At 45.7% G+C, this 26,991-nt stretch overlaps 1 protein-coding gene across 1 annotated transcript; it reads right to left on the bottom strand.

The window, feature by feature from the left end:
- Window positions 1-26,126, bottom strand: TER94 (Transitional endoplasmic reticulum ATPase TER94). The gene is made up of 15 exons (XM_075672641.1): window positions 25,977-26,126; window positions 23,183-23,288; window positions 21,858-22,030; window positions 17,284-17,364; window positions 15,900-16,092; window positions 14,197-14,431; window positions 13,233-13,502; window positions 12,739-13,016; window positions 11,228-11,350; window positions 8,451-8,663; window positions 7,921-8,005; window positions 6,271-6,494; window positions 6,026-6,184; window positions 923-1,080; window positions 1-253 (listed from the first exon to the last, which is right to left on the bottom strand). Exons 1-15 carry the CDS (start codon window positions 25,988-25,990, stop codon window positions 154-156), a joined length of 2,412 nt encoding a protein of 803 aa, XP_075528756.1. The 5' UTR covers window positions 25,991-26,126; the 3' UTR covers window positions 1-153.
- Between the last annotated feature and the right edge of the window lie 865 nt (window positions 26,127-26,991).

Raw genomic sequence — 26,991 nt, 5'->3', positions numbered from 1 at the left:
AACGAGTGAAAATACTCCTGTTTTATTGAGACTGCGCGTGGCTGCATGTGGCGGTCCCCCCACTTTTTTTTATCCCAAGGGCGCAGGTTAAATACAAGGGCCCGCTGCTTATATGTACACCGTGTGGCTTCTCTCTCGCCTCCCAAATCCCCATTAGCTGTAGAGGTCGTCGTCGTCTTCCTGGAAGTTCGACGCCGGATTTGGATTGTTCCCACTGGTGCCGCCTGTCCCAGCCGGCTGGGATGGTGGGAATCTGCAGAATAAGAACACCACCATTGACTTCATGCAGCTATTCATTACACTGAACAATGACGTGTGCTTTTTTGCGTGGGTGCTAGTAGTATGACACTAGTGGTGCAGCAAGGATTCTCAAGATATAACAGTGCCGGGCAAACAAGCACATTTACTGCTGTACATGTGGGGTGAAGATATTCTGGCACGAAGGGTTGCTAGTGCATATCACTAGCAGACTTTTATTGTTCCATTACTAATGTGAAGATAGGTCCAACGAGGAACAAATTTTGTTGTTTCTAGCTTTGCCCTTTCCTGTATGGCATTTGTCATACCACTTCAGGAATGTGCCACTTGTCCTGCAATGCTTCAAGAATTCCCAGTTTCCTACAGGATGATGCACGTACCAAGCCATGTTATCTCAAAAGGCCACACATTTGAAGATAGTGCTTGAAATTCAGAATACTCAGGTTATAGAAAATGTGTTAAAAATTCGGTAGTACAAATAAATGAAGCTGTGTGCAAACAGCACAGCCCCTTGTACCACAGTGATGGGGCATGAAAATCACTGATATGTGGGGGAAGAAAGAATTCCAAGCCGACTTGACTGAATCTAGCTCTGCTAAGCCAATGACCAGTGACACACAGCAACATGCGATGCACCTGCAATCCAAGCTGGATGGAGGCTCACCTGAAATTTGTGCCGAATCCTCGGCTCTGCTGCAGTGTCTGGGCAAACATCTCGTACTTGCGGATGTCGTTCTCGCTCACCGAACGCCTGGCAAACTTCATGGCCTCCTCAAAGTGGTCCTTGCGGATCTCAGGCACAGGGTCGTGTTCCTCAACATCCTGCAAGGAAGGGTGCATAGAATCTCGGCAACTGTTCTACACAAGGGAGCCCAAACCAACATTACAGGGTGTTAGCCGGTACCTCAACACTTTAGCGCTACCATTTTAGCAGAATATTGGGACAGAAACACTAACAGCAGCACAAGTGTTTGCACTCGTTGACACAATGTGAAAGCAACAACAACAACAAAAAACAACAACGGATAGCATTAAAATGTTCAGTTGTGCCACACTATTTTAGAAAGAAAGCACAGCATCAGAAGTTTGTGCCACCATGAAAGACTTTATGCCACAACATGCAACAGGCTTGAAAGGTTTCTTTGAGTACAGTGTTGTAAGGTTCATCACCAGAACTCCCGCTTGTGGCTCAGTCCCAACATTCCACAAAAACGGCTAGACCAATGATCCTGCTAAAACTCCTTAATGTGGTTGGGCGGTTTCTTTCCCACTGACTTAGGCGGTGAGGGGCGCCACCGACTTACAGGGACCTGATAACAGCCACAGATCCACTGCCACTGAAACAAGCAGAGAGGCACCGCAGCTCTCCTGAAGCCTCACGGCGTCTAGCTGTTCTCTCAAGACAGTTCCGACATGTGCATTCTGTACCATCACAACACTGTCATGGCAAAAAGGATGTCATAGGCAGTATAGCCCAACATTAAGTGAAGGGAATGAAGGTAGATCAAACCAATTTTTTCCCCCTGGTTTTTCGGCAAACCCAGGAAAGGCTATTAAAGATTGTTTTTGACAAGAACCTGCACAAACTTTCCTCTTTTATTGGGAAGCTCAGACATTTCTGATGCACCTCGGTGAACAAATGTATACCATATACTAGGGGCGTGTCAATACTGAATAGCAGATTTTGAATTGTACATCACATCAAATCAAGAAAGAAAAGCTGCATATCGAACCAAATACAAGGAAATTCAACATAAACTTTTAACTACCAAAACTTGTACAGCAGCGCTGTACATGCTGAGGAGGCTAATCACATTACTTAACAAGAATTTTAGTAGGTATCAGTAACTTAGGTATCTAGGAATCAAAATGTGTAGTACGCTCTTATCTTATTAAAAGTAACACCAAAATAATGTGCCAGCACTGATAACAGTTGACATATGAAGGTGTGGAAAATATTTTATTGATAAAATGTCTGTCGAATAGAATTAAGTGCTTTTTTTCCCCTCCGAAGCTGAAGAAATAGCGAAGTTGTCCTAAATATCAATGGTGCTTTCAGTTTATTAGTGGGCCCGCTTAATAGCAATAGTCTATTGGTTAGAAAGTACAGTTGAACCTCGCTACAACGAAACTGACGGGGCGCGCGAAAAATTTCGTTAAAGCGAAATTTCGTTGAGGCGAAAACAGGCCAAAAACACTGTCAGGTTGGACCACATAGTCCCAAAACATCATTTATTTCCAAAGAAGTCGGTCAGCTTCTTCTGCTTCTTTTTTTTGCCACGAGTGCAGTGGCGCGGCTTTCGCACTCGGTGAACAGTTGCATCGCGACGTCGTCATCGTGAGCACCGAAAAATCTGCGGATCACATCAAAAGCATCCATCACTTTTATTGCAGGTGGTGGCGCTAAGTCCTCCGCGTCGCTGTCATCATCCGATGATGCGTCGTTGTGGCGAACGCCCTCAATTATAGCTTCGTCACTCAGCTCCTCGTGAGCTAGCACTTCACTGTCAACAGCGATGTAGTCGCCGATGTGAACATCGGCCGGCACATCTCCGGAGTCCTGAAGGGCTGCCCATGCCGCATTTGCCTCTGTGGAGGGTGGAGCAATTGTACTGCAGCCTTCCTCGTCCGACGTGGAGTTCGCTGCCAGTTGAGCATCGGAGTGAAAGCCGGCGTGCACAAAACAGTTGTAGATGATACTGCGACTGGTTGCCGTCCACGCTGCTGAGACCATCTGTACAGCCATGTACAAATCCACTTCGATTGCCCGACCGGTGTCGATGTTTAACACCAGCCGCTGAATCAGTCGCTGTCGATAAGCGCTTTTAACGCTATTGATGATACCTTGATCCAGCGGCTGGATTAAAGCCGTGCAATTCGGCGGGAAGAATCTTACTTCCACGCTTTGAAGCTGAACGTCTTCAACGTTATGCGCTGAGCAATTGTCGATGAGCAAACAAACCTTACGTTTCTTTGCCGTCATGTCACGGTCGAAAGCGGTTAGCCACTCTTTGAAAACGGCCCGTGTCATCCAAGACTTCTTATAGGCAACATATTTGACGGGCAGGCTCTTGCCACCTTTGAAGCACCGCGGCTTCGCACTTTTGCCTATCACCAGTGGGCAGCGCTTGTCAGACCCGTCCATGTTGCAGCACAGGAGCACAGTCACACGCTTTTTGCTATGCTTCCCTCCGCTGCATGGCTGGCCCTTCATGTGAAGCGTCTTGGAGGGGAGGAGCTCGAAGAAAAGTCCCGTTTCATCGGCATTGTATATGTCTGATGTGGCATATTTCTCCATTAATTCCGGCACAGTAGCTGATGCCCAAGCAGATGCAGCGTCGGCGTCTGATGAGGCCGACTCCCCACACAGCACTTTAGCGACGATTTCATGCCTGGCCTTAAAACGGGTCAGCCACCCTGAGCTGGCTTTGAAATCATTGATGCCCAGCATACAGGCATAGCCAAGTGCCTTTTGCTGCAACATGTTTCCGCTGACCGGCATCTTCTTTGCGCGCACGTCGAGGAACCACGTGTACAGAGCCTTCTCAAGGTCCTCATGAGCCGCTTGCGTCAGCTTTTTCCGCTTCGCGGATGTCCCCGAAGAAAGAGCTTGCGCTATCGCGTCTTTCGACTTCAAGATCGTTGACAGCGTGCTCTGTGAGATGCCGAAGTCCGCTGCAACATCTCCCTTTTTCCTGCCACTGGATGCCGCGCTGATAATCCGTGCCTTCTCTTCAAGCGAGAGGAACTTCCGCTTTCTAGATGAAGTCGCCATGCTCGCATTCATTACAGTGCACTAGCAGCACAAGCACGAGTGAAAAAAACTAGGGCAAACGCGCTGCTGTTGCCAGGCTGCTGCGTCCTTTGGCAACGGATTGGTTGCGGCTCTGAATTGGATTGGAAGAAAACGGGAGCTTGCCCCCGCGCCTTGTCGCAAGGCAGCCAGCCCGATAGTCATCAACACCAAGCTATGGCGGTGATCATGTGCGTTTCAGTGAGTGGATTAGTTTGGTCCAGCGAATGTTTAGCGAAACAAAGCAGCGTGGGCCTATGGAAGTACATAGATGGGCGGCGATATGCTTGTTTTATTGTAAGATATATTTTTAAATCGAGCTTCGCATAGCAAAAATTTCGTTGAAGCGGAAACGCGCCCCAAAAATGGTTCGTTGTGATGAGAAATTTGTTCCATTACTTTGTATAGCGAGCTGACGGGGAATTGGAAATATTTCGTTGAAGCGAAAATTTCGTTGAAGCGACGTTCGTTGTAGCGGGGTTCGACTGTATTGATTTCCCGTTCCAGAAAACAAGAGGATCTTTCCCTTATTATGGCAGGTGGTTTGAGAGTTATCAGTTCGTTCATGCCAATCTGCACGAGAGACAAACGTAGGGAATGCACATCATGTCAATTAACAACGCTCCATGCGGTCACTGGCGCTAACAATAAAGAGCTCTCAAATTGGGAAGCCCCCAGCAGTATTAGTACACCCCGGCCTTATACGTAAGCCTGAAGCACATCCGACAGATGGGGCATGGTCCAGTCACTGTGCTATCGTAACTTGAATCAGTCTTAGTCCCTACCCACGATAAATAGAACCCATGTTGATGAGTTTGGACAGACGGCGACTGTGTGGATGAGGTCAAGCCCACATTTTGCCTATGAGGCAGGCAATGAACATTGGCGACGTGCAACCTGAAAGCATTTCCAGAGGCAGAGCTGCCGAAGAGCACTGAGGCTGTGAAAGGTAAATATGTAACAATCATCTTCCACTGTTATCATCCTTGAGAAAAGAATGCTACAAAACATGGTCCCCAAGAATTATGTTTGTGCCCCATGTTGTGTGTGCCGTGAAGCCCCACGTGCTCAATGCGGCCCAAGCGAGCGTTTAACCTTTTCAGTTTTCAGTGCAAATGGAGCGCAGAGCGTGCTGCAGAAGGGTCACCCCAGTTAATGAGTAGCGGACTTTCATCACTGCAAGGCTTTTCCTTACTACAAGGCTCCCAAATGTTGGCTCAATGTGGAGACTGCACACACTGCGCCCGAATGCTGCAATTCACAAAACAGCACTGTGTCGGCTGGGGCTGCCTACAAGGTTTGTCAGGTTCGACAAGAACGATCGAAATGATAATGTGACTCGGGTGGAAAGAATGGCAACAAAAGCAGCACACATTTCATAAAGTGCAAAAGCATGTGTGAAGGTCAGGCTGATTAGCCGCCAATCACGTCGGATACGTGGTGACGAACTTCACGCTGCTCCAGCAGCCGTCAGTTTAACCTGTGTGCATGTACTCGGGACCCATCACTGATGAGCTACATGCACGAAAATACTAATGGCAAACATTCCACGAGGGCTCGCAGCCCGTTACCACATTGCTATCATTAGCCCGTTACCACTTTCGTCACAGCCGCAATGCCTAGGCCTAACCAGCTCTGCTTTATTGGGTGCCAGTTACGGTTTGGTGCTGAACTGATGCAGATCTATTCACAGTACCTGCGCGACACTTGGAAAGGCAACAAACCACACTGCAAATGAAAACGAGTGCACAAAATGCCAATAGAGTTGTGCATGGCCGCCATATTCGCAGTATGGTGACCTCTCGCTCCAGACGTTGCTCGCAGATGCCCTTTGGCCTCGTTTTGTAGCTTCGAGCAACCCATGATTAGGACTAGCTTTGGATTTACGTGGTGGCTGTGAAAGTGTTATGATAAAGTTGCATACATTTGTGGGAATGGTAGATAAATGAGAGGGAGAGTCAAGCCACTCCTTACCATGTTTGCATCAGGGTTCTGGGAACGCTCTTTTTCTCTGCGGATTTCCTGCTCGATGGACTCCCGAATGGCCAACTTGCAAGCTCGCTGGCAGATCTCTGTGAGGTCGGCACCACTGAACCCTGGACTGACACTGGCTATGTAGTTCAAGTCCACATCCTGAAAGCAATGTTGACATTCACATGAGAGCCACGAATATGCTGAAACAGGACGAAGGTACGGAAGCAATAAGAGTCAAGACTCACGGGTGCGAGTGGGGACTTGCGCAGGTTGGCCTTGAGGATGGCAACACGTGACTTTTCGTCTGGGAGGGGGATGTAGATGAGTTGGTCCAGGCGGCCGGGTCGCAGAATGGCTGGGTCAATGATGTCAGGCCGGTTGGTGGCGCCAATGATGAAAACGTTCTTCTTGCTGCTCATGCCGTCCATCTCTGTCAAAATCTGGTTTATCACCCGGTCAGCAGCACCGCCTGGTTTGTGAAAAAGGTACAACAGTAAGGACACCCACCTTTGTCCTAGCACGTTTTAATGTGACATCTATACCCAGACACCAAAAGGCCATCTTCCATATGGCACACAGCTAAACAGGAACACCACTAGGCAGAGAGCTCAACGTAGATGCATAAACCACAGCAGACTCACATGGGACAGTTTGGCTTGAGCGAGTCCTCTAGCAGGCTGTGCACAGTAAGCACAAGCCCTGCCAGAGCCACAAGTCACATGGAATTCTCAATGACTTTGCTAGGCTATCTTCGGAACCTTATTCACTGCCACTTACTTCAACCTTTAGCTAAACTTGGGTAATTATATGCCATGACACACACCCCAGTATATTTCTGCACTTACCTAGTACCATATTTATTTGAATCTAGGTCGATAGTTTTCTTTTTCTTCATATAATCATATGCCAAACTCTAGAGCCCGCGTGGATTGGAGGATTTCAAACGCGCCAAGTTGTAATTGAAAATGATAAATATGGTGCATAGCTAGCATCACCTAGCGCAGCCGCTATTAGCCGCGCCAGTAGTCAACTGAAGTATATGAATGATGTTGCTATTCTGTGTTGTGTCTGCGTGCATGGTGTGCGGTGTGGCGTTTTCGTAATGGCACCAAACAGGCGATGCCACTATAGTGCTGCTTTCAAACGAAAACTTGTGCTAGCTGCAGAGACATTGTGAAAGGTTCAAGCCAGGCGGGACTTCAGCATCGATGAGAAAAACATCCGTCGGAAGGGGCAACGGGAGATGCTTTTGCACGTGCCGCAATGAGGAGACGACAGCGATAAGGAAGATAAGCGCGCAATAACAGAGAGGAGCTGTTCACCAAGATCGTGCCATATTTCGACCCGTGCGATGCCGCACTGTCTTCACTTGCGTGGGCGTGTGGGCAAGAGCTTGCGCACATCAACAAGAGCATGCGTGATCTGGGCTATAGGGACGAGGCGAGGCGGTGACGTAGAGCATGTTCATATTAAATAAACACTGTTATGTTGTGAACCTTGTCCTCACATTTTTTATTTCGCCTACATACCAGGGAAGTTTTTTTTTTATTTGTTTCTGGCTTCGGACATTCGGGGGTCAGCTTTGAATTGGGGCCAGCCTAGATTAGAGTAAATACAGTATATTCTGTTCTAGGAATAACTTGATCCTTATAGCTAGCTAGCCTGAAGTGCTAGTCACAAGTATAATAATTGACAGTATGACAGTGAACCAACTGCCTTACAGTGGTTCTTAGAGATTGACTGAACCCATGGTTGCCAAGCAGGGCAGCAACATTTGGATGCCTGGAGCTTGTCAAACCTGCCACCCCTCCATACCCTTACATTTCTCCACTGCTTGGATTTATCTTTCGGATTTCCACACTACTGGCGTAATAACCAAATGCACCTGAACTCACCAGCATCGCCGACGTTGCCACCTCTGGCTTTTGCGATGGAATCAAGCTCATCGAAGAAGAGCACACACGGGGCTGCTGCTCGTGCCTGCAAACGGTTCGCACTGGGTTAGCAATACAAGTCACTACGTGCCGAAGGTTGACATAGGAATATTTATCAGTTAGATATTCTGGATAGACTAGAACAGTGAATGCGCATGGTGTGCACCATGTTAAAAGTTACGTGGATAAACGGATTCATGCTGGCATTCTTTTTCACATTATCCGTGCCACTTTAGGAGACAATTATAACTGCCACGAATTGCTTACAATACATTTTCAAATAATGGCATACATATTATTATGCCGAAATGAAGCATGGAAGCTTTGCATGTTACAATTCAAACCCATGATGCAATACTAATGTACAGAGAGTTGGTCAGGTGATTGCAGTGAATGTTCTAATCCGAAATCTCAGCTTAATCTTGAGTCCTATTTATGACCAATGCTTTCTTTTATGAGAACACAAGTGACATCCATCAGTGTGCACACACCTTGTCAAAGACGTCTCGCACGTTGGCCTCAGACTCTCCAAACCACATGGTCAGCAGCTCGGGGCCCTTGATTGAGATGAAGTTGGCCTGGCATTCGTTGGCAATAGCCTTGGCCAATAGCGTCTTACCACAGCCAGGTGGTCCGTAGAAGAGTACACCCCTTGATGGGGTCATACCAAACTTGAGGAACTTGTCTGGGTACTCTACAGGGTACTGTGTAGAGAAGAAAGCACAAGAAGGGAACGGAGCAATTATAATTCATCTGCTAAGCGCAATTAGCAGTCACACAGTAGTGCACAAAAAAATGGAAAACATTGCTTAAAAAGCTGCATGGCCTTGGTTAGCAGCTGCTTGGTAATGCGGTGCCATCTGGCTACTGACAGCTGCTGTCTCTATCCAAAGCACACGTTTCTTGCACGATTAGACACTTGCCATACAAGGGGCTTCAGACAAGACAAGAGCAAATACAGTTGAACTTTTCAATAACGAAATCAGCCGGGGAACGCAGACTGCGAGAATTTCATTGTTGTGAAATGAAACAGCACAGATGGGTAATATGTCGCAGAACGAAACTTTACTGTCAAAATTCCCTTAGCCTACTTTGGCAAGCTTGTGAGGATGTAGAACCGCATTGCCGACAATACAAAGTGTTCGATGCATCAATCAGCTGTGGCAGCACTGCCGTGGAGCCGTAGCCTTGGTCAACTGCTTTCGGATGTGACCACTTCTGCGAGATTTTGCGTAACTGGGCACCGGACGCAGTGCAACAGCATTTCTCCAATGCACGCTGTTGCCCATAGGTGCCGACACGGCCAGTGCCGAGTGCGAAAGTGATCATATCTGTATACCTGAAGGTATACAGATATGATAGGTATACTGTGATTACGGCCCCTTCGCACAAATCTACGTCCAGTGCTGAATCCACACGCGATACCTGCCGGGTGTCCCTAAAGCTAGCATTCTTGAAGTAAGGAATGCGTATTCCCAGACGATCGTGCAATCACTGCCTGATGCATGGAACATCATGCTGCGACCGCGATCTCAAGCGCCATAAATAATTCCACGTGGGTGGGATGTGGATCTCCCTGTTCTTGCTGCATTTTTCTCGCCGAGGCACATATGTACTGCACAACCTACGCAAAAATCGTTGTCACATGTCGGTAGCAACATGCTGCCATTTCAAATGGGCGATCAACAAACAAGATGGTGGACGTGACATGTTTCAGGCACTTGGTTGTTTTTGTAAACAAATATGGCAACACCCATGCTAGTGTAATGTGGTGTTACTTTACGAGATTTTAGTGCAAAGCAATTGCATTTGAGCACATTTCAGAGCCTGCTAGCTTTGCGTGAGTAGGTAAAATGCGGGGTTACGTCCCGGCAAATTTCATTGATGCGGGATTGTGGTACGGTGACATTCCGTTGTCGAGAGGGAAGAAAATATTTCATAGTAGCGCGATTTCTTTATCGCAGGTTCTGATTGTAGAATAAGTTGTTTAACAGGTAAAATTTTGAGTGACTGGAAATCTCAAAGGCACTTGTCGCACAAGAAAGGCTTTACAATGCAACGCAAGCACCAAGTACAACTTGCTTTAGAAAATACAGTGAAGTCTCGGTACAATAAACAACAGCGGACTGCGGCAAATTGTTTGTTATTGTGAAAGGTCGGTACAGTGAAAGCCCCAAAATGAACCATTTCGCCCATCAACCTATCAGCTTATCAGTTTCCACTTGTGGGACCGCACGTGCATCCCGATATCTCCGAAGCAGCCACGCGTTGATCACGCGATAATCACGTGCTTGCTTGCGAAGGGTAGCGGGGAGAGGGCATGTACAGTATGAATAACAGTATGAAATAACAGTATGGAGTCTTCGGCTGCGCATCTGCGGCTTCTGTGCTATGCGGCACAGCACTGCCAGGCGACCTTGAAGCAGCCTTTTTTACCATCGGCAATTTTTGCTTACAAGTGCCGTAAGCATGAGCAGTCTTGTATTTCAGCGGTCGCCGACCCATGGCCACCAGTGAACTTCCAAAATTACACGCCACAAGCACTGATGAATGCATCGAGCTGTTATGTCCAGAGTAGCATATCACAACACAAATCAGCTTCCGAAACTACTGGAGAGCCGAGATGCCAAGAGACACGCATCACTTGTGGAGTCTACTGCCGAAACTATGCTCTATCATCAGACGTGCGAGTCACAGGCGATATCAGATATCAGCTTCTAAATTATACAGCGCACATACAGACAAACATAGCGCGCCGAGAGGAGCAGCAGTGCGGTAGCAGAAGATGCGCACTGCCAACAAGATCAATGGAAAAGTTCCGATTGGCCATGTGATGGGCATGGCTAACCGGGGGCCTCGGAACGGCCTTGAATCTTTTGCTTTTTGTGCGCTTGCTTCTGAACGGAGGAGATGGCCGAAGCGGCAAAACTAAAGATGGAAAAATGCACTTTCCAACAATGACACAATGGCGGTGCTCGGTTGAGCCACTGCGGAGATATCGTGGTTTGAAAATAAGGTTTTTCGTGGAATTTTTTCGCCACATTGGCTGACGTAAAATTTTTTTAGCAGTTCTACACGGTTGTTAGTGCTCGTATTTCGGAATCAGATAAATAGAAAGTTACAGAAACTGACTACGTGTTATTTAAAAAATTGATTTTTTTGTCATTTCTTGCGATACGAAAGCTGCATCCCTCATTAACGTGGTGTTCAGAGTAACAGGGTTTCACTGTAAAAGCAAAGTAGCAGATCAAAGTAAAGATACACAGACCTGGATCATCTCCTGCAGCTCCTTCTTGACGTTCTCCAGCCCTCCAATGTCCATCCATGTCACGTTGGGCACCTCGACAACAGTCTCGCGTAGTGCACTTGGGCTACACTTGCCCATGGCCCACTGCAATGCAAGACACCATGACACAAGCGCACAATGCTAGAACACAGGTCGCGTTTGTTGTAGTATATGTTTAATCAAATGCATTTGCTTATGAATGGAACCACCTCACCAGTTTGCAAAACCAATGAATAAAGAATAATAGCTTGCAGCTTTTAGCTGTTACAGCTGGCAGCATACTGATGACAGTAATGCCGAGTATCATTCAAGTCGCCTTTTCTTGCACCGCAAACAGATACACTGTGCAAGTCGTGCCCGCATGCCTGCGTATTTTCCCAGCTACCATACTGTCACATTTATGAACCCAAACACTTCCTACAACTTCTAGAAAGAATAACAGCTCTACAGTAGAACCTCGATATATCAAACAGCACAGTGATTGTGAAGCAGTTTGCTATAGTCAGAATTCGATATATAAAACCACAAAATAATGCATAAAAAACTTGTGCAAATCAATCAATGAACCATCATGGTGCAGTAAATACTCGAAGCTTCACACAAAGTATTTCTTTGGATGTATGTATTGCAGCAGTGTAGTCTGCTTCTTATTAGCAGCTGCATGCTCAACCATGGCGCCTTCCCAACATAGTTCAAGCTATATAAAAGTGATAGGCCGGTGCCTTCTATTGCGCAGCAATAACGGCGTAAAAGGGCCATCGCAGCTACTGCCTCAGTTGAAGTTGGGAGAGGGGCAGCATCAGCACTTGTGGTATCAACTTCGGCAGCGTCTTTGTTTGGCTGCTACTTCTGATGTGATCTCCGCATCCGTCAATCTAAGCATTTGGAAACACTATCAATAACAAAGTATTAGGTGGCACATCCTCGTGACGCGTGGCAGGCGCACAATGCGGCACGAAAGAGGAGTCAGTGCAGCAACTGCAATGCATCACTGACTTTGTTGAACTACCCAAGCCGAGAGCAACCGCTGTATGCCGCTGCGTTCAAATGGAGCCCTTGGGAACACCCATTGCGCCACCGCTATCTGAGGGTGTTGCGAGAAAGCTCGCCGCCTGTCAACTGAACAGGTGCGGTCTGGGGTTGCGGAGTTCGATATATCCATTTTACGCCCGACTCCACTCTTAAAGAAAGAAGAGAGAGAGGAAGGAAGGAAGGAAAAGAAATGCATGCAATTTTCCAGATGATACAGAAGGTGTTTGACATAACCGTGTTCAACATATCGAGGTTTGACTGCATAACCCTATATGCGACCGTAATTTTGGACAGAATGAATTTGGATGGAACGAACCTTTTTCACTGGATTATCACATGTTGTTGTAACGTGCACAGACAACACCCCACCCCCTCCAGATGAATCACTGCTGCGATGCTGCAAAGCTATACAATATCAGGCCAGGCTGCAAGGACCTAGCAAAAACGTACTTGGAACTCACCCTGAAATTGTCCATAGTAACGGCCAATGAGTTGAGCACCTCAGCGTCAATCTGGTCGTCCTCAAGGTCAATGAGGTCCATTTTCTCACGGATCTGCTGCAGAGCAGCCTCGGAGCAGAGTGCAGCCAAATCGGAGCCCACGAAACCGTGCGTCTCAGCCGCTATCTTGTCCAGGTCGACATTTTCAGCCAGCTTCATGTTCTTGGTGTGGATGCGCAGGATCTCTAGACGGCCGGTTGCATCAGGAATGCCAATGTCCACCTCTCGGTCAAAGCGGCCTGCAACAATCATCGCCACACTGTCGTGATCCAACCAAAATCCTCACAAGAACACTAGCTTACAATTAAAGAACCTTGTTATAGAGGCATAGGTCAACTTCCAAACAATAAACATGGATATAACAAGTAAACTAAAGTAAACTTGGTGCAGTATTGGCAACACATGATGTACTCGGATTTCTCATAATAACAGCGGTAAAGTGAACGCAAACTGACCGAATCGCCGAAGGGCAGCGTCGATGCTGTTCGGTCGGTTGGTGGCAGCCATGACAATGACGTGGGCGCGCTGCTTCAAGCCGTCCATAAGCGTCAGGAGTTGAGACACGATCCGGCGCTCCACCTCACCGTGTGTCTTCTCGCGCTTCGGGGCAATGGCGTCCAGCTCATCAATGAAGATGATAGATGGTGCATTCTTCTCGGCCTCTTCAAAGGCCTTGCGCAGGTTGCTCTCGGACTCGCCAGCCAGTTTGCTCATTATCTCAGGCCCTGTCAGAAAACAAAAAGGGGGGAATGCATCACTGCATCAGGAAATGTCCCCTTCAATGATGTTGAACAATGCTGAGCATATCCTCACTCAACGAAAATGTGTATGTGCGAGTATTTCCACGTCAGATATCCTTGCACTGAGCTGATGCATAATGGTATACATGAAAGCGAGGGCCCTAGTGACACACTGTGACTGCAACTGATCTCCAGTGAGCACGCAGCGTTCACCGGTGGCACAAAAAGCACCGGCCATCTTGCAGCCTGATTATTATTGTTTGGATTTCTGAGCATTGTACCTTTAGTTGCTAATGAAGCCACCTACCTCATTGGGTCAACCTATCATTGCAGTCACCAATAGATGCAAAGTTATGGCACACCACAAAGACGGTATGCAATTTTAAGCTGATAGTGCTCATATTTTTCATTTCTTTGATTATCCATACTTTTTAAAAGGTGATCCCCTAGCAAGGAATACTTTCACATTCCAGTACAATCCAATAAAGATGATATGATATAAAAATTAACTCGTAACCTGAGGATCACAGGAGCCTTTTCTTAGCTTCCGATACAAGCAGGGTTATGTGAAGCCAGACTTATCAGCTGAGAAGATTCTCAAGGTCCAATCACGTTTAGCTGCAAGCATCCAGTTAGTCAACCTAAATTTGGTGCGTGAACAATGGACATCTGTACGTACCATTGATGAGGAAGAAGAAAGCGCCAGTCTCGTTGGCGACTGCACGGGCAATGAGCGTCTTCCCTGTGCCAGGTGGGCCATAGAGAAGAATTCCGCGTGGAGGCTTGACACCGATCGCGCGGAATAGGCTTGGATGTCGCAATGGTAGCTCAACCATCTCTTTGATCTGTGCCAGCTGCTTGCGGCAGCCGCCGATGTCGTCATAGCCAACCTCGTTCAGGGACTCCTCTTCCTCCTGTAATGTTTGCGCACACACACACATGATCATCACAAGTTTAGTGCAAATATGAAAGCACACAAAACGTTCTTGAATGACTACTTTTGCCAACTCGGGGTGTTTACCAATTCCAAATTCCCTGAGTTTTCCAGGTATTCCCTGAGTGCCTTTGCAATATTTCTTGAGTGTCACAGAACTTTGTTTATATCAAGACGAGCTGACACCATGTCGCCCGATGCTGTCGCTCTCTAGTAAGCATGTTAAAAAATAAATTAATGACTTAATCCAGTTTGAATAGTAAGGCGTAGTACTTATTTTACCCAAAAAGAAAACTGAAGGGAGGGCTTAGTGAAATGCACAGTAAATAAGATATCTTTGAAAAAAAATGCGTCGGTCCTCTCTATTCTCATCCTACGTTCACTGCGTGTTTGCCCTACGGACCATATGAAGCGTCCTCTTGGGTTGTAGTCAATGCGCGATTTTTCGGAGTCCCTAGGGGCTGCAATCGGGCAATCGAAAAAAAATGAATGCATGTCTTTTACTGTCCTTAAGAGCTCAAAACGCCCCAGGCACATCCGAAAATGCTCAGGCAAGAAGCTTAATAGCGAATGTCAAAGCAGCTAAGCATAGCGTCGCCGCAGTGGTGGCTACGGCTGCCAGCGGATTTGCGCACGAGAGCACCGGTTCTAGGTGGCGAGATAATAAAAATGGCGGCGGCTTTGATTAATGCAGTTTAGGGCCTGCGGTAACGGCAAAAAGTCAGGAAAAATCTGACGCTGAAGGGTTCTTGCGTCCGAAATTTTTAGACGTTTCTATAAATTAGCTAACTCTATTGGGACGTGGTGGTGCCGCAAAGCCGTCCAAATTATCGGGCTTGTCCCAAAAATCGGCCATCCGGAAAATCTGTCAACTGTACACTGGCAACTCCTCCAGCCGACGACACTGCATCAAAGACTATTCGTTACGATCCCTCTCTGTTACTCGAAACCAGCGTTAGTGCGACTTTCATTCCCTTTCAATAAAATTACTGCTAATTTCCCCTGATAGAAGCAAAAATTCTCTGAGAATTCCCGGTTTTCCCAGTTGGTAGACACCTTGCAACTAACCCGGGCCTTTCCACAGGAGCTAAGAAAGCTTGACATGCAATAATTTTGGTCAATAACAACCAGCATTTCTCAGAGGACTCTTCTCCAAACTAGTCCACACAGAAACTAATTTCCGAATATTTTAAAAACTACTTTCTGTAGAGGAAGACCACTTGCATATTTGAAATCATAGAGTCAGAACACAAATGATCAACTTTGATTGATGATTTGATGTAAATTTGATCAACATGTGGTTGATAATAAAAAATAATGTTTATAAGCCCATGTAAAAAATCTGATGCTACAACAAACAATACAGCATTGGTAGACAGCGGCATCTTCACTTTCACACAAGGCCCATACCGCGGGCGGAAACGACCAAGGAAAGGCATGTCGCATACCTCACGCTTGATAGGTTCTCCATCGCAGTGTATGACAGTGTCTGGCGCCACGATGCAGTAGGGCGATGGGTCTGTTTCCACGACCTTGAATTCGACTGCCCGCATGCCACCGCGGACAAGGAAGAGGTCGCCCTTGTGAATGGGCCGGTAGGCCTCCAGGAAGTATGGCTTCAGGTAGACCTCAAATAGGCTCCTGCAGAGACAGCGTTGCGCATTACGAGTTACCGACAGCATTCGATGGAGTTCTACGCCCAAGATCTGCACAGCGCACTGCGTAGAGATGCCATACATACCTGTCAACTTGTGGCGCATCTTTTTTTAAAAAGCTTGCACTGAGCAGATGCCAGTTGAGGGATAAGTACGCATTTTATGAACCGTGATTCACACTAGGTGTAGCATACGGCAGCAGCAAATGTGGAACAGTACAGACTGGCAAGCAACATATTTTTTAATTGAGTTTTCGGTGACATTTCTTGGCAATTTGCCGGTATAAAAAGCACCTTCCTGGCATCCATCCACCATCGGAAGACTTGCAACAAGAGGTTTGGGTACCGAAGAGCCAATTTTTTCACAAAGTATTTTTTTTGTAAATACTGAAAGAACATTAGCAAAATGAGGCCAAACTTATGAAGCTTACAAAAAATGCAGAGAAATTCGTGGGTACTGCCTTAGTGAAGAGCTGTAGAGAAACTATTTGCCCCCTACAAAGAGAAAGCTCTGCATACAGAATTTGCAAGAGGCTGCGCAGATCCATTTGTGTGAAAAAGTGTGGAGGTCAATTTCGGCTGCACCAAATGTCACAAAGGTTGGTACAATAAATGGAGCAATGCACTTGCTCAGTCAGAAAGTCAAACAAAGAATTTGGGGTGGTCTTCTCTGAACTTAATGTGCACAGACTGTAATTAGTGCAGCAGATGGGATGGAAAGTAACCAGTTCCGTGCGCTAAATTTCATTCAATAAACAAAATACAGGTAACTAAAGGCTGAATGTACTAGTGCAGCATAGCACCTGTGCCATGTGCCCCTTTTCTATGTCCCGTTATTTGTAATGTTTGCTAAAGTATGTGTACTATTGCATTTAGCATGAGCTGCAATAGCTGAGCCGTGGCTAAAGCAATCTCCTGGTTGGGCTGGCATCAACATTAGTCTCTCTTTTGAAACAAGTGTACAGCTTTGCCATTCCACCAACAGGCACACGCATTTCCTTTTTTCGAGGAGTGACAATACATTGGCTCACCGAGCAATGTGGATACTCTCATCCCTAGCTTCGCAAGTATTGTCATTTTATCTTTGTGATGGAGCGATAGCTGAACGAGGGGCATGCACAAAAAAATTTCAAAAGACAGAACTATCCACGGTGCAATATATGGCACGGTTCACTTACCCTGAAAGGCCCTCGACGGTGTCATCAATGGGCAGCACGTGGATCCGTTTGCCATACTTGACGTCTGGACAGGGCTGGATGCTGGTCATAAAAGTAAGGGTGCGCCATCATGAGGTCATGGTAACGACCGACTAATTATGTAGATACTACTGTTCAATTCCTGCTTACATAGTACCTGTTTGCATTTACATACTAATGCAGCTGTAAACAGGTATGGAAAACAGCCTGGTGTTTGCCTTAAAGAACTGCATGATGCCTACTGTATTTACTTGCATAATGATCACACCCCTGAATTTTGTCGTCAAAATTAGTTTTTTTCTTTCCCATGTAATGATCGCATCCTGAACTTGCTGCAGCTATATATTGCGTGCCAAGTCTAGCTAATGATGATTGCGCTTACCATCTGTCAAATGCTACACGAAGGACTCTTCAAGACATACCAAGCGGTCTACATGCAACAAACATTTTTAAGCAGATTCCCCATTTTATTCCTTTCATCACTTTCCACACTTCCATAAAAAAAGAAAGAAAAAAAAGAGGCTACAACCAAACTTGCCCTGGTTTTATTATTTGTAGGCTTTATAATGGTTGTGGTCAACAACAACAAAAAAAGGCGCCTTTCGATTTTTCTCGCCTGCACTTGTGGGCACGTAACAAATCGCAAGCGACAACGATAGTAGCCACGTTTACACTGATACGTTAGAAGTGTACCCTATTCATACGCCGACGCTTGTAACACAGCAAAGATATTCGCCCACCCTTAGCGGAAACATGCCGTGTTAGAATAGTAGTGAAGACAAATGCCGCAGTTTCCGCAGCATACCTGCCATGTGTTTCTATGTCACTGGCAGCTAAGCACACCCATCTCTGTGTCCCCTCAAAGTGGACATGGCTGTGTTATCGCCGCCGACTTGCTGATATTAAAGATATTGTTCATTACTGATACGGAAGAAACTGTATCAATGAGCGTAATGTACTGACGAAAAGAAAAGAAATCACGTTCGGCTTGCTCTGCTAGCTGCCATTTTTGTAGCAATCGTCGCGACAAGAATAGCCCGGAATGAAAAAGGGGCTCCGCGACTTCTGCAGCGCTACCGTGCCCGTTCCCGGAGAATATGCAATGCCAATGAGGTATCTGCCCTGCGAGTCTTTGCCAAGAAGTGGGGGCTGGCTGAAGAGCTGGCTCACAGCTTCAGTAAGTTTGAGGCCCCTGTTGTTGCTGCTAGGCCGCCATGGCATCAGAAGAAAACAACAGACTTTTGTCGAGCGAAGTGAATAAATACTGCATGTTTTTGCTCTCTCTCAGAGTTCCTTTTTGATAGATAAGTGGGTGATCTCATGCTATTTTGGTTAGGCAGTACTACGGTTTAGTACATACTTTTTCCGAGCTCCAGCCAACTACGGTTTAAGGGGGGACATGGCATCTGGAGGTTTATTAATTTATTTAAACAAATTAAACCTAAATGCACAGATGTGAGTATTTTCTTGTGCTTTTAAAAATGAAATTACTTTTTTTGTGGCTCAAGTAATTAATGACATAATTAAAAGTTCATTAGCATGTTTTCGTGATACAATAAAGATATACTGGCCAGAAAATTATATTTACTGCAAGAGTGGAAAGCAGAATGTATAAAGATTGCAGTGCTGCAAGCAGTTTTTCAATCCAATAACAAATAGCAATTTAGCAGCTCACTGAAGTTCAGTGTTTACAGCACAGCTAATAAAAAGAAAAAGAAAAGAAAAGAAAGCTGTGGCTGTCCTACAGATTGAGATATCGTTGCTCTGAACGGGCAGGGTGAGTAAAAAGCTTGTTTTGAAAAAAATCAAGAAAAACAAACAGCTCGATTTATTCAAAAATATTGTAAAACCTTTACAGGTTACCAGCTGTAACTGGTTAGTATCTCCCTGGCACATAGTCAGTTTGAGAATTGTTGCCTGTGTGGCGTTTTTTGAGGGCTTGATGCATGTTTTCAGCTGATGCACGCTTTCGAGCTGAAGCTTTCAATCACCGCTGATCTTTTTCAGCCATGCGATCACTGCATAATGAGCTGGGGTTGAGGCTCAGCTCTTGCATAATAGATGCAGACGCTTTGACGTTCCCTGCATTAAACTTCAGGACTGCCTCCGCCACAGCTGCCTGTATGGTGAACACAGAGGCATGGCGATCTTTCGGTGCAAGAGACTAGATAACCGAGTGGAGGCTCTCGTTGCTGGTTTGGGTCTTTCCCCTCTGGCACCTCTCAAGCAACTTCTTGTCCCTCAAACGCTCGTAAATGGGCAGCAAGGCCTGGCAAACATGAGGGGGCAGGTTGCGAGGATGCTTTGGTGCTGGCTCGCCCCTAGCCTCTGCGGCATTTTGACGGCACCACGATTTGGGGCCTGCTGGGCAAAATGTGTGGTTTGATTCAATTGGAGGTGATATAATAGTAAGTCACCATCACTGCCTTGTGCATGGCATCCACGTCTCGCTTGTGGGTTTTTAGCGCCAATGCGTAATATGAGCTGTCTTGTAATAAGGTCTGCTGTGAGCCGACCCTTTCCACCGAGGCTCCGAAGGCCAGAAGCCTTGTTTTTTGAAACAGGGTTGCGCAATGCCGTATCCATGTCTTTCTGGATGTGGTTTACGCAGTCCCCTTGTGTATTTTCATATAACCGTAAACATTTTTCTCTTGTAGTGCAAGTACGGCTATCCCCATTACTCAATATAGTGCTATAACGAAGGTTGTGCCGTTCTTGGGGCCTCTTGAACAGAATGAGGGTGGCCTCCACTTCCATTTCTCCCAATTTTTTTTCAGTATTCTCCTGGCACTGGTGATTCTTCTTCCAGTTTCCAAAACCAGGATCATTTTCATTTGGGCCTGTCTCGCATCCCGCGCAGAAATTACTCAATACAACGTCATCTAAACAAAGACCCGTATGCATTACAATCACGGCGCCGACGCCGATGTGCGAGATGTGTTCGCAGGTCATCCACGACCCATTGTATGACACCATGATGCTCCAGGGGTTATCGAGACAATTCGTTGTAAAGTTCGCGAACCGAACACACACACTCGTCACGTTTCGGGCAGAACGATCAGCGATGGGAGTCAGCTTTTCCTTCACGTAGCGTTGCCACGTCTTCGTGTGAAGTCCGCGATGGCTAATGTTCATCGTGGAAAACACATCACTGAAGGCTGTTTGCCGGTTTCCAGTTGCTTGCATTGCGCGAGCGGTGAGAATGTTCGCAGCGAATGGGTTTGATTTTTGTTCACCGCGTATGTGCGGCAAGCTCCACGTCGACGTCACATCCCCACAGTTTCCGCACACCTCTGATGATTTTCATGTCCCCACCATTGCATACCTTGCACTTCATTCACGCAAGTAGAATGTTCACCGCATCTAAACTTACTACAGTAAACACAATCCTATCAAGTGGTTCAACAGGTTCAGCTGTGGCATCAGTGTTATCAGTCAGAAGATCTTGCTTTCTTTCCGTTGCAGGAGTGGACAACAGCTGCTGGAGCTTTTCTTGGGTTCTTTTTCTGCCCTCTTCCAATTCTGTGGGCTTTGGGAACTTCACATCGCAACTTCGGCACCTTCGCACGGCGACAGGCTTGTTAGGCCTAGGGCTACATCGGCGGTGTCAGCAGACACAGGTGCGGAGGGGGCCGCGACGACTTCGACATCTGGATCTGTTGCGCTACGCTTCTTGAAGTTGTCGATAAGCACACGTAACACCTTTCTTGCACCAAACTTATTTCTCGTATGAAATTTCTTACGGGCCATCACATAATACGGTGTCACTTCACTCATAATAACTCAACGCTCAGACAATATGGCGCACAGCCCACCGCCCTGATGAGTGCGATGCAGATGACGCGAAAGAAATCCCACCAATTATAGGTCACATGCGCTAAACAACCAATAAGGGGCTGCGCTGGGACTCTGTTTTGGCGTGAAAATTTGAGGAAGCCAATGGCAGCATGGAGCTGGAGTTGGCGCGAATTTTAAGAAAGATCGCTCTTTCAAATGACACCAAGATGTCCGCGTTACGATGCGTGAAACGGCAGCAGCACTTCTAAAAGAAAGGTCAGTTTTTGCAATAACTTCGGTTGAAATTCTGCAGGTATCGACAAATTAAAGTGATTTTGTGGCTAAACTATTGATTCAAGAGTCAAGAAAGTTTTGTAGTTGCGGAACAATAGCTGCAGATTTCAAAAATATTTTCAAAAAGTCGACTTTTTTGCTATTTTTTCGTCTCAGAGAGCCATGTGCCCCCTTAATGGGGTATCACTATAAGTTATAATGTTGCCCACGATTTCAGAAAACAATCACTTTGCCGAGTTCCACTTAAACAGTCCAATTCTTCGTCATTAAACAGCACCTTGCTAAATCACTAATAATACTGAGCTCTTCCTAAACAAAAAAACTTTCTACATGGAAGAATTACAAGCAGTCTACAACTACACATCAGTCATACATTTCAGAGTGGAAGCCCAGTGAGCCCAGTGCCCACAGGCAGGAAATGCAAAACAGCAGGTGGCATTACGATGCGCTCCTGCCTAAACTAGCTGCAATGTGTCCTGTCTCACCTCACCACGTCTCCTAGGCGCACGCGCAGGTTGTTGCGGATGCAGCGATTCATACGGATCTTCTCAGAGGGGCAGGTGTCGTCCGAGAGTACGATGCACACCGTCTCGCGTCGCTTCTTGCCCTTCAGCAGGACTGTGTCACCTCGGAAGAGCATCAGCTCATCCATCTTGCCCTGGACATTGGAAACAAGACTTGTACAAAATGTTTTGATTTAGAATTCTAAAGACAGTTACGAGGATTTCAGGGGTGTGTAATAATAAAGACAGAGCAGGCTTTTATTTGCACACTTCACCTAGCTAACCAATTATCAGCACAAGATGATGGATTAAAAGAAAGACTAGAGTTGTTTTTGCAACCTCCTCATTTCCCCCCATATTAACGTTATATACTGTAGCAGAAGTAAGAGAAACCAGATACAAGAGTTTTATGTAATACAAAACAGCACAAATAAACAAAATCAAATCAATAATAATAATAATAAAAAAAATGCCTTTACGTGTATGGCTTCCTAATTTAACACTTCAGCATCCTGGTAAATACTACTGCATACTTAAGTGGCCACAGCCAATCGCAGTGTGGCTGCACACTTCTGAAAAGTCAACCAGTGGCACATTGCTCAAGTTATCGCAGAGCTTGTTAATGCAGAGTTGGAGAGAAAAATAACAACACTACTCTGTGTAGTTCAGCAAATATAAGAACACCTGTACAATAATTAATGGTGTCAATGGGGTACAACAGGCTGTCAAAATGTTGACTACATCCTAATATCAAAGGGGCCAGTGGCACCTAAATATTGGGTCCTGAACTTCAGAACTGGAGATTCCAAAAAACTATGGCCCGTGGTCTCAAGTCCTTGAGCATGCAAAGTATTGCCTGCATTTTTTTTTTATTTTTTTTTGCTGAAGCCAGTTCGAAACATGCACGAAATGCCATGTGGCTTTGAGATTGAAGCAAGCCCACTGGGTTGCATCGCAGAAACTGGAGGTGTGGCCACGTGGTATGGCAAAACCAGTGGGGCAAAAAACGTCAAGTCACCACAGCACCATGGTTGGATACTGGCGAAGCTGCATTTTCCTTCGTGGTTGGATGCAATATACTTAACATTTCTATTATCACTGAGTGGCTGGCTACAGCTTACCTACTATAAACAAAACACACTGCTAATTGAGTTGGACTCTATGTTTTGTCACATTGTCATGTACGAAAGGTCTGTTTGCAAACGTGATGGTTTGAACACTGTGGAGTACTTATGTATTACATTTATTAGGTGCTTTTAAAGAACGTTAGAGAAAAGAAAATGCCAATTCTGAGCAGTCGGGCTTACCTGGGACAGGGAGACGACAGAGTTGTCATCGTTGATGGCCTCCTCCACAAGCAGGCGGTTCGGCTTCTGCTTAGTCTTAAGGATGGCTGTGGCCAAATCTTCTGGACTGCAGACACAAAACCAGAAGCTCAGTATGAGTAAATCTATACTGTATTCCTTTATTTCAAATATACCATCAGGAAGTGATTCGATTCAGAAAAAGTTAGGATGAAGGTGATTGTTTTTTTTATTTTGTACCTAGCTTAGTATTTTGCTAAATAAAACGGCATTCTTATCTTTTGCCTTATTTAAGAACGCCCGACAATACTGCAACTTCAAGGCTAGGTTTATGCAATTTAGGAGATGCAGCTCCAGGTATGTAGGCCATCTTTGATGATCTCTAACATACTTAGACATAAAGTCTGGCCATGGAAGCGACTCAAAATAATTTCCTTTGCAGAAAGGTGCTGCTTATTAGCTGAAGAAATTAAATCAAAATGTTCATTTCTTGAACCACATGTCCAAAATAAGGTCACTTAGTCGCTATCTATGGCATCAGTTCACATTTGAGTTTCTTTTGTACAGGAAAATGTCCTCGGACTTGCTGGATTGTATTCATTCGCAAACTCAATGAAATTAATTTTTCTTGGAAGACCGCTGGCCTCTAGCAAGCTGCCACAATTCATGAAGTCACACAGAAAACTGATGTTGGAACTCAAGGCAGTGATGCCATCAGTTCATCGTTTTTGCGTGCACTCTAGCTTGCCTACCTAGCCTACAAAACACATGATTCAACAAGTGATCTGAAATTTCCCACAAGTCACCTACCAAAATCTCTCAACATGTCACTTACAGGGACACTAAAGGAAAATATTAAGTCAAGCTACCTTGAAGGATGAAACATCTGCAATAATGAATGTGTCATCTGTAACAGGAATGGAGCGTTTGTACGTGAGAAAAATGAAAAATCGAAGTAGCGGCACCTATTTTGCACTATGGTACCTCATGTGACGTTGGAACTGGCTGATTCATCAGTGTGTGGCAGAGAGGGAGGTCGCGTGGGGATTACATCAACTCGTTTGTCTTGGCATGGGCAATTGATATTGAGTAGTCGCAGGACCTCCCATTGCAATTTTTTATGCAGCAAAGCCACACATGAATTGGCATAAAGGAAACAATGATAGACTTCTAGACGAATAACCAGTCTGTTTAACTCTGCTTAATACTGTATTAGTTTCCCTAAATAATGGCAGCTTGCAGCCCATTTATGTGGGTCACGGGCCCACCCTTTCCTATGAGGAAATGCCACTATCATTACCAATACAGATAAATGATGCCCAGCCTCAAGTGCGTTCAGCGACTTTCCAAGATTACTTATTACAAAAAATAACAATTATTAACAGTATATTGACAGGGGCTTTACCTCGCTATTATACTGCATTTGTAGCAGTGCATATTTAACAAAAGGGCCAAAGTCAGTACTACACGAAATCTGAAATTATGAAAATTCAAATGATTTTTTCAATTCAATAGCACAACCACGGGCACAAATGTTGGAGGCATTCTGTGCCACGAAAGCAAATTTTTCAAAAATGTAAATTTCGGCATAACGTGACACATAGTGGGAGTTCAAGCAAAGGAAACAAAGAGGGACGAGTGATTTCACTTTTAGGACATGGGCTTGCGCATGTTGCTTATGCGCTTTCCGAGGACACACGAAGTAAAATTTTAAGGCCGCCGTGCAAGAACAGGATAAACTCGTTAGAACCGCTAGTTGTTGCCAGTATGTGTGCCTACATCGAACTTTGTCACGGTTTACGCACGGCCAGAAAACACTAGGCTCCACAGCGTCGAGAATCGTTAAGAAGTCTGGTTTGTGTCGCGTTGCCTCGAAGACAGCTCATCGCATTTCGCGCTGCTATACGTAGAGCTGCATCTGGATAGTTTCCGTCCGCAATGGTTCAGTCTCGTAGCCATAAGATGGCTACCCCTTTCTTTTTGGCCATGATGGAGTGGACAGATGGTAGGCTACCTCACAGACCGGTGGGGTAGTAGTTCCTTCAGACTTTCTGTAGTTACGCCACAAGAGGCTAAAAGGGGCGCAAACCCCAAATAGCATCGAACGCGCAAGTGCTTGTTGTGTATTGTGACCCGCGAACGAGAGGACAATGCCATCCAGATAATGCAACGAACCACCGTGGCGCATTCGAGTCGCCAGTTGAAGTTTACTATAAATTTCGTTTAAGTCGGCTATCGATCCTGACGACACGCTGTGCAATCATTGCGATATGATTGATGAAACCTCATATCAGCTGACGTAAACAGTTGCTGGCGTAAATATCGCGTGCTTTCAAATGAGAGAAAGACTGCACTGTTTAACACACAACCAAGGTGCGGCTCTACGCGCGAAGTACTGTCAGATACGTCATTCTAACTTGCGGTTTCCAACAATCAAAATTTACAGGAAAGCGTATTAATAAGCGTATCCAAGGTGATAGCACTCCTAGTGCGCGTCAGTTGCGATACTGCGCTCCTGCGGGCTTTTGCTGAAAAAAAGTAACCAATAAGTGCACAATATGCGTCCGCAAAGATAGCTCTAACATCACTTGTGCGTTTCGCATCGCATTAACGATCATATTCAACAAAATAGCGGCATCAACCTTCAGAAACGGAACGATGACTAGCGAAAAATAGAAGCCGGCATTTAAGCCTAACTTAGGCGATAAACTAGCATCCTTCGTCTAGCGCCTATGACCTTTGATTACCGACACACAATCAAATTTAGGCATACACACAGAAACAGAGTAATACGTACTTTTTCGCGGCCATTGTGACTTTTCCCGATGCTGACGACGATGAACAAAGCTTTCTTACCCCAAGCCCAGCACAGAGACAGAGAACTACGGCCCTCTACGCCAACAACGCCAATGAACGGAACGACACGACATTACAGAATCGCACTTAAATGTAGCTTAACTTAATAACATTTATTATTATTACATTGCGATAAACTTAGACGCAATTATTTAAGTCCAAAATATTTAATTTAACGTTTAGTTTTATAAATAATTTCAGAAAATGACAAACTGCGGAGCGCCGATCGAAGTTTGGTACCATCATGGCGGGCATCAAAGGTATGATGCGAGTGGGAATCGCTGTCGTTTTGTAATTTTTCATAAGAACTATCGTATTTTCAGCGATTTGCGCGTTTATTGCGTAGTTACGAGTCAGATTTTCTCGATAGGCGACTTTGCAAGACGACTGTATGTCTGAAAAAACGCGAAAATTTTATATTCGTGTCTGCGCTGCCGTGCTTTCGCTAGTTAAAGCAGATCAATAAAACTATTTTTGTTTAGTTAGAGGAAAGTGTTTAAAAGAATGTGAATGCGCCAACCGAGCTGCGTCTTGCTCTAGTGTCGCACACCGTGCGCGCTATTTTCTTACTAACTCGCGCTGTATTGTTTTGTGACATTAAAACCTATTCGGTGCTAAGGTTGTCCTTCGGCAGGCAAACGCTCTTCACATCAAAATGCCCACTTTAATAACACAAACTTGTCCAGTGAAGGTGTTACTGATTCAGAACTTCCTTTCTGTCCTTGCGCCACCCATGGTCTTCTCCACCGGGCGCCTACCACAGCGTGAGTAATCCGTTTATTTTGTTTGTGTGGTTGTTGCGCATATGTTGCGAGGAGGAACTTTCGGATGTTGAAGATAGAGACATTTTGCTGCGCAGAAAGTTATCTTGTGGCGCATAATCTTGCCACTGAGAAAGACAAGGATATTACCCCCCTGGTTGCACTGCGCTCTTTGTGCAATGGGCGGGTCGTTAT

Source organism: Dermacentor variabilis, chromosome 10 (genome assembly GCF_050947875.1).
Source record: "Dermacentor variabilis isolate Ectoservices chromosome 10, ASM5094787v1, whole genome shotgun sequence".
NCBI classification, from domain to species: Eukaryota; Metazoa; Arthropoda; class Arachnida; order Ixodida; family Ixodidae; genus Dermacentor; species Dermacentor variabilis.
Note: the sequence above shows the minus strand (reverse complement) of the source record. Positions and strands in the feature narration are given on the sequence as shown.